Genomic DNA, 8,643 nt, shown 5'->3' with positions numbered 1-8,643 from the left:
AATATTTGCAAAAATGCCCTGGCTTAGCTGTATATATCACCTGAAAGAAAAATCAACAACTTAGCCATCAAAGAAAACACATCAGGCTCACAAGTTCTTCTAGTATACATAGCGCATCAATGGGTGCACTGCACTAGGTAACCAACTAAGAAATAACCACTATGTGGTACCTGGTACTATCGTTCAGACATCCAACATTGTTAGCGCTTGCTAATTCAGCCTGTTATGTGATTATTTTTTCTTGATGTACTACATACCAATTGAAAGAAAAGTCGAAAAATTAACTTCTGGCCGAAATGCACCAGTTCACTATTTCTTTCAGTACTAATCCACCTTGTTTATGAGGTAAACATTTATTACATAAGTGCACTAATAGACCTAAACTATTTTCTCGTTGAAACTTGGCTATAATATGATTCAATTTTGTACAGTGCAACCTATGTTTGGCAGCTGCTATAGTATTTTGTTATCCGCCAGTCATCCAAAATTATTAGCACTTGCTAGTTAGTTTGTTTGTGATCATTGTCACTCCATGTACCATTAGTGCAACACATTCCATGGATGTAGCATTGTCATGACTAGCATGGAATATCGACACATAGCATATTGTTGACCTTTTCTATTTAGAGTATCAAACGAAACAACTATAATAAAGAATAACACTTCAAACCTTTTGGCAGCGTATGTCATCATTGTTTGGCAAGTTGTTATGGTGAAAAGCTCTTTTAAATGAACTAGAATAGGTAAATGTACTTAACCTTGTTAATTCTTATACCTAAGGCTGCGGGACCTAGCCAAAGGTTATGCATAACAGATAATTTGTATAGTTTCATCTTCAGTAGAAGTTTAAATCACGCTCGCTGTCAAGTCTTCGTAATAATTTATCTCTGTAGCATTTGCAGTTATGATGTTAACGATGTTATGAAAACGGTCTATATTTTCAGTTAGTTAGAGTTAGTTTACATTTTTGGTCACAGAAACAACAAAATAAAACAGGTTGACATATAATTTTTTGAAAAAACATTTAAAATTAAACTGATAAGTTTTAACTGTTTTGGGATGCTTGTTGTGCAGTAAGTAAAAATTATTCTCTGATATTAGGTTCGCATATGCTGTATAAGTCAGTACTTTTTGCATATCGTTCATATTTTGCTTACTCTGTACTTTATGTTTATCATATATTTTTCTTTTTTTTCATACAGGTTCATGTGGGTACCCTTTACCATTTACTCATTTTAAATTTCCTGTCGACTGTAAAAGACGAGCACAATGGAAATCCTTAGTCAATCGAAAGACATCTTCTAAAAAAGTCTGGTCTCCTTCAAGATATTCTGTTATCTGCAGTAAAAATTTTATCAATGGTGTCCCAACAATAATGTACCTATGCTACACATGGGCTATTCTCCGTGCAGTATTCCACCGCAAGGCAGAGTCCCAAATGCATAGTGGCTACAGATAAACATTTTCCTATAATTTATGATGGCAATAAGTCGAATGCCTATGGTGAAGGCTGGCTAGAAATAACAGGAAGCGCTTCACATTGTGATAGACAAAACTCGCCGATTGAAATAGCACCAGCTGAACCTGAATTTACGACACCTTTCATCTCAAGACGTTTGAGTAAAAAGTAGAAATCTCTGCAAGGGCGATACTTTAATCAAACACTTGCTTTAAGAAGAAAGATGAATCAGCTAAAACTTTACACCTAGCCCAAATATAAACAAACTCTGAAATCTGGTAAGGACAGTGTTTTCTATACTGGGATTCCAAAATTGGAACTTTTTCATAGCTTATGTGAATATGCTGCAAAAGCGAGAAAATAATGTTTAAATACTCCATCTAGAAATGCTGTAGCTGCACTGTTGAGGGCAAAGTATAAAGGCTTTACTACTTTTACTACCATGCGCTGTCATCTGTCTCCTGTTCCCCAATCCAAGTTTTCAATTTATTCGGATCACCAGCTTTCACTCTTATTTGCAGTGACGCCTTGTAATCTAATTTTTTAGATGTATCTTGCTGTTTTAATGTTGGTTCTTCAGAGACATTAGCATTATACAAAAAATATACCCTTGAACAGCGCTCAAGACGAGTCCCCGAGATGCCGCATGCACGTTTTTGACAGTACTCCTTTAGAGCATCAGTTGTCCATGTCTGCACTTCTTCAAGACTTATTAGTTGAGTTTCAAACAAAGTCGAATTGCAGTCGATGTCCATTTTGTGACAAAATGCCAAAGAATGAGAAAATACTAAATTGAATCGGGTAATATAGCAAAGTTTCATTGAGAAAATGAAATTAATGTCCATGTCAAACCATTTGTTTAGGTTTATTAGTGCACTTAGTAATTGTACTGCGTATCACGTTTTGTGAGAAGGAATTCAACTGATGAGTTGTGATGCTAGTGTTTTATTTCTATCACCACAGTTTCACCGTGAAAACTATGGATAAAATAAGCATAGTAAATATTCAAATAACATTGTCTTTGATTATATAATTCAGATAAAACAATGCATGTTACATGATAAAATACAAGAATTATTTTTGTTTCATATTTAAACATAGCAGCCATCAATTCAATGAATCCAATTATAAGAAATGTTTCAAAAATATGCATTAAGATAGAAAATACCTTGTTGGCTCCAGACAGGATACACAGTAAAGGCAAAGAGATGAAGTTCGTATAATTTTCCAAGTATCTTCTTTAAAATGATATGTGTTGAAGTAAAAGGTTTACTATGCTCATCGCAGAATTTGCTTGTTTTCTGGATGAGCCGCAGAGTAAGAATGAAAAAGGGTGCTCTTTTGTGGATCCAAAAGGAAAATATCAGAAAAACATCGCGAATCATAATTGTTTCATAAAGGCAATGAAATTGCTATATAAAGGAAAAAGGTCACATGTTGCTGACAGATTGTGACTATCCGGATGTGGTATGCAATTAATTGTTGATTTACACACAAGGTAACTGGTGATATCATGAATTAGCTGAATGCTGTGTTTCTACATGTGTTTACGTTGTTTGGATTTGATGCGTAATTGCTATTTATAGGGCTATTCCTACTTCTAAATATGCTGACAATGATACTATGAATTTAAGATATGATATCATGATACTAAGAATCTTACACTTCCACCTAAAATAAGCAGAGCGCAATTTTACTTTACTTGCTAGACGTTCTTATCAGTACAACAACCCTGCTCACTGGCCTCTCAACGCATCGCGCTGCCCGGGCAGGATACTGCCGTGACCCAACCCTGAGCCGAAGTGACCTGACCTCACCATCATGTGACCTTACACACTCTTCAACTTTTCCCAGTGACCAGCAATTACGAAAGCCTTCATCTTGTAATACATGAACTATGTCTCCCACCAATATTTCTGGTGTTTTTCTGACCCACTTTTGTCTTTGTTGTAAGCTCTGCAGGTACTCACCTTTCCAGCGCCTCCAAAACATATTTGCTAATGATTGCACAACACACCACCTTTTTCGAGAGTATGTATCTGCGTCAGTGAAATTTTCAGGAGGTGGAAGAGTAATCTCTGATTTCATGGTCAGCAGCATATTAGGAGAAAGAGGCATTTCATTCTCTGTTACACTTCCCAGAGGCCGACTATTGATTGTAGCCATGACCTCATAGAATAAGGTACGCAACTGAGATGAGCTCATTCTCCCTCCATACTTGCTTTCCAATCCTTTCAGAATGCTACGAGCTGATTGAATCTGGCATTCCCAGACTTCGCCCATATTGCTTGCATGAGGAGGGTTGAAAATGAACTTTGTGTTGAGATTCTCTGACCTTTGCGGATTTTTGAATAGTTCGTTAAATGCTCCTACAAAATTGGTTCCTTGATCACACCTGATAGTGCTGATGTGATCTCGGATTGCGATTACATTTCTCAAGGCATTGATAAAACAGTCAGTTGTCATGTCTTCGAGGGTTTCAATGTGCACAGCCCGACACGAAAGACATGTTACCATGAGACCATACATCTTTCTTTCCTTTCTCCCATCTTTGACAATGAAAGGCCCAAAACAGTCAATACCACAGTGAGTGAATGGAGCAGATTCATTCACTCTTTCCTCTGGCAGAGTTGCCATAATTGGATGGCAGGGCTGGCCGCGGATCTTTTTGCAGGTGATGCAGTCTCGGATTGCTTGAAATACTTTGGATTTTGCTTTTACAGTCCAGTATCCATGATTTCTGATATTGGCTAGGGTGGGTTCACGACCTTGATGTCCAGAAAGATTGTGGAAATGGCGAATAAGGAGAGTGGTGATGTGAGCAGATTTTGGAAGGATGATGGGGTGCTTTTTTTCATAAGAGAGCATGGTGCTGTTTTCCAGCCTTCCACCAATGCGAATGATACCATTGTTGTCGAGAAATGGATATAGTTTGAGTAGAGCACTACATCTTTTTAAAGGTTGGAATGATTGAAGCATATGTACTTCATCAGGAAAGTGTTCTTGTTGCACAAGTTTTAGAATTGCAAGCTCAGCTTGCTTCAAGTCGCGAACAGGCTGTTTATTTAATAATTTTTGAAGTGTGGCGACTGCCTTAATGGCATTGTCCCATTGAGAAAATCTTTCAAGGTTTTTGTCAAGAAAAAACTCGTTTTGCAGTGTTGCAAAGGATGTGGAGTTCTTTTTAACTTCAACACATCGTTTGGATTTAGAGTTACTTGAGGTTGGGAAGGAAAGACTATAGGTTCTGTCCACAAGAAAGTTGGTCCAGTTAACCAAGATGATTGCAAAAGTGTATCAGGTGTTGCTCCTCTGGAGACCAAATCAGCTGGATTTTCCTCCGTAGGCACCCAAAACCATGAGTTTGTGTCAGAAAGAGAATGAATGGTTTGAACACGATTTGAGACGTAAGTATGGTAGCGCTCTTTGGTATTTGTGATATAGCCAAGGGTAACAGTGGAATCAGAAAAGAAGAATTTCTGTTAATCAGGGATGTCAATTTCTTCTTGGATTTTGTTAGCAAGTCTGACAGCTCCAGGAGCAGCCTGGAGTTCAAGACGTGGAACGGTAACAGATTTGAGAGGTGCTACTTTAGCTTTACTAGCTAGCAGTGAAACATGAACATGATTGGCCTTGTCTTTTAGACGAAGGTAAGCGCACTGACCGTAGCCAGATGTGCTTGCATCAGCGAAGGTGTGAAGCTCAGCTGTCTGAACTACTTGAAGGTAGTTTGGTTTCAAACACCTTGGAATTTGAATTTGGTCAATGTGACGCATTTGGGCCTTCCATTGTTTCCATTTTTGAAGTATAGGACCTTCAAGTGGAGTGTCCCAAGCTGAGTTAGATTTACAGATTTCTTGCAGGATCAACTTGCCATTTAAAATAGCGGGTGAGACAAACCCAGTAGGATCAAAGAGAGAGGCAACAGTTGAGAGCACTCCCCTTCTAGTATTTGGTTTTTCTAGGGTTAGGTCAAATTTGAATGTGAATGCATCAATTTCAGTGTCCCATGTGACACCTAATGACGTCTCTTTAGGAAGGTTATCAGTGTGAATGTGGAGATTTTGCAGTGAGCTGCTGTGTTCAGTCTTGGGTATTGCTTCCATGACTTCACGGCAGTTGGATACAATTTTATGTATCCACAGATTTTCAGAAGCACAAAGCTTTTGTGTGTCCTGTATCAGTTTGATTGCTTCTTTGGGAGAGTCAACACTGGCCAACGCATCATCGACATAAAAGTTCCGATGGATTAGTGTTGGAGCATGAGAGCCAGGATTTTCTTTCTCATACTGATTAGCGAGATACCTCAGTCCATAGGTAGCACAAGCAGGCGATGAACGTGCACCAAACAGATGCACTTGCATTTTGAATGTTGCTGGTTTGGTATTTTCATCGTACCATATAAATTTGAGGAATCTCTGGTGTTCTGGCAAAACACGGAATTGATGGAACATTCTTTCGATGTCCCCCATGACAGCAACAGGTCCTTTTCGGAACCTTAACAAATTCCCTTGCAAGCAATTTATGTGCTCTGGTCCCTGTAGAAGGAAGTTATTCAAGCTTACTCCTCCCACCTTGACAGCACAATCAAATACAACACGAATCTTGTCTGGTTTTTTGAGGTGGTACACTCCAAAGTGCGGAATGTACCAGTCGTTTGCAACATCATTCTCATCATGTACCTTGGTGGCTTCGTGTTTTTTGATTATGTCATTCATGAATTCTATGTACTGTTGCTTATATATCTGGTCCCTGGCAAATTTGATTTCTAGCATTTTAAACCTATGCATGGCAGCGTGCTTTGTGTTTTGTTGTAAAGGAGATGTTTTAAATGACAGAGGCATGACAACTCTCTTGTCATTGTCTTGGTGGATTTTAGTTTGCATAATTTCCATAAATTGTCTATCATCTACAGACATACCTAAACTACTGTCATCAGAATCAGCAAAGTCACGGTCAAAAATATCTATGAGCTTCTGTATGTCTTTACGTGTACTCGCACTACATTGGAACGTTACTACAGAACGGTTTACTGGCTGGTCTACAATTGTTGCAAATGTTCTATGATCTGAATTTGTCTTGCCCATAACAAGCCATCCTATGTTGGTTTTCATAGCAAACAGTTCATTGTCATGGTTTCCTTTCAGAATTTCAGTGGGTTTGAATGCTTTGCCGAAGTCACGACCTATCAACAAGCCTACAGGAATATTCATTTTGCCGCTAGGTAAGCTGTTTGCTACTTTTACCAGATGCGGCCACTGAATGAGATTGGTTGGTGTTGGAATTTCAGATTTCTTTACTGGAATATTTGCATGGGAATATACAGTTGGCAATGCATGCCAAGTTTCATCATTGAAGCCTCTAACTAAAAGGTTTTAAACTTCACAGCTTTTAACGTCAACATTTTGAGATGTGAGGGTTGTCATAGAGAGATTTGTGACTTTGTGATTTGGTTGAAGTTTGTTCATGACATTATCAGATATATAGGTGGTATCTGAAGCAGAATCTACAAGTGCATACACTAGCATTTCATCATTTTCACTTTCGGAAGTACTTATCCATACAGGTACTATCCAAGCCAAGCCATCTGAGTTTGCACACATGGTTGTTTTCACGTTGATGGCCTGTAAGTTCTGATCACTAGATAGTCAACTAGATTGTTTAGTTTCAGAAGAAATCACGGGAGTTGTTTCTTTTGTGTTGTCAACAGGTTTTGGTGGTTTGACCTCATGTTTCTGTTGAGGCGGAATTGGAGTCTTTTGTTCCCCATTGCTTACCTTAGGGGTTGTCTTCTTGGTGTGAAGAGCAGTTGGGTGAGAATTTTTGCAGATTCTGCAAGTTTTGGGTTTGCTACAGTCCTTGCTGGTGTGTTTTTATGGTTCAAAGCAGGAGTAGCACAGGCATTTTGACCTCACGAAATCATGCAGCTCCTTGAAGAGGAGCTTCCCTAGCTTGAGCAAGTGTCTGTATTGTGATTGGTCATGTCACAGTACAGGCATTTCTTCTCATTGACTCAGGCCTTTTGTTCATAGTTGGTGACCATGGTGGTTGTTTTCTTGCTAGCAGGTTTGTTTTGATTGATATGAGTGGCTTGAAACAGACTACAGCATGCGATCTCTGCCTCCTTCTCAATGAAGCGACAGAACACTGAGAATGGTGGGAAAACCATGTGTTTGTTTTGGTAGGTATTGACATGCCAAGCCCATTTGAGTACCATCCATTCCGGAAGCTTTTGAAGCAATCTTTTGTTTTCTCTAGAGTCGTTCAATATCTGCAGTTCTGGGATTTCATCCATGGCTGCTAGACATTGCTGCAGAAAATCAGAAAATAATCTCAAGGCATCTCCCTCCTTGTTTCCAACCCTAGGCCAAGAATCAATTTTACTGCGGAATGCCTCGGAGATTGTGAATGGGTTCCCAAATTGCTTTGTCAAGGCGGCCATGGCTTTTTCATAGGCTTGCGGGCTTTGCAAAAGAAAGAAACTACTGATTGCTGCTTCTGCTTTTCCTCCAACATATCTTTTGAGATAGTGAAGTTTTTCAATGGATGAAAGATTTTGTTTCCCAATGAGACTGTCAAATGAGAGTTTCCAATCTGAGTATTGCAGTGGATCACCAAAGAACTTCGTGGGTTCAGGAGGGGCAATCTTGACATTGAATATGCCGATGTAATGGCCTGCTCTATGCCAGTAGTGAGTCTATTGATTGCACTGGCAGAGATTTCAGACATTTCTGATGCTGGTGTGTGAATTGTTTTGCTTGGCACACTTCTATCACTTAGATTCCACGACTGCACTGTTATGTTGGGATTTAGTTCGTTTGCGGCGGGTAGATCATCATCGTCGGAGTCAATTACATCAAGTGGGGTTTTATCAGCATGATTTGAAACATGCGGGAGCGCATGGTTGGATGTAACAGGCTGGTTTTTGGCAGCCGGCATCGGATTAGGTGTGGGAGCTGGCTGAATGGTTCCAATTGGTGCAGGTTTAGCTTGTTGTTCTGCATGTTGTGGTTGTGAGGCGTTGTCTGGTGGCAGCGACTTACTTCTCGCATCATTTTTAGCATGGGGAGGTTTGTTGCTAACTACTGACAGCACACTACCAACGCTAAGGAATCTATATTCCTCCTGCTCCTCTTCTATTGCTGCCTTTTGAAATATTTCCGATTTTCTTTTCACTGCATTTA

At 39.4% G+C, this 8,643-nt stretch overlaps 2 protein-coding genes across 2 annotated transcripts; both read right to left on the bottom strand.

Moving 5' to 3' along the window:
• Positions 1 to 3,157: 3,157 nt before the first annotated feature.
• On the bottom strand, positions 3,158 to 4,438 carry LOC137401921 (uncharacterized). The gene has a single exon (XM_068088394.1). The coding sequence runs from the start codon at positions 4,436 to 4,438 to the stop codon at positions 3,158 to 3,160; it is 1,281 nt and encodes a 426-aa protein (XP_067944495.1).
• Positions 4,439 to 4,941: 503 nt separating this feature from the next.
• LOC137401920 (uncharacterized) lies at positions 4,942 to 6,672 on the bottom strand. Its single transcript, XM_068088393.1, has one exon. It carries the CDS (start codon positions 6,670 to 6,672, stop codon positions 4,942 to 4,944), a length of 1,731 nt encoding a protein of 576 aa, XP_067944494.1.
• Positions 6,673 to 8,643: the final 1,971 nt, after the last annotated feature.

The sequence above is a fragment of the Watersipora subatra genome, chromosome 8, assembly GCF_963576615.1.
Source record: "Watersipora subatra chromosome 8, tzWatSuba1.1, whole genome shotgun sequence".
NCBI lineage: Eukaryota > Metazoa > Bryozoa > Gymnolaemata > Cheilostomatida > Watersiporidae > Watersipora > Watersipora subatra.
The sequence above is the reverse complement of the archived record's forward strand: the minus strand, read 5'-3'. Positions and strand labels throughout refer to the sequence as shown.

What these genes read in the sequence shown, in the direction of transcription:
- LOC137401921 (XM_068088394.1), bottom strand. Translation starts at nt 4,438, where the DNA reads ATGCTTCAATCATTCCAACCTTTAAAAAGATGTAGTGCTCTACTCAAA.
- LOC137401920 (XM_068088393.1), bottom strand. Translation starts at nt 6,672, where the DNA reads ATGAATATTCCTGTAGGCTTGTTGATAGGTCGTGACTTCGGCAAAGCA.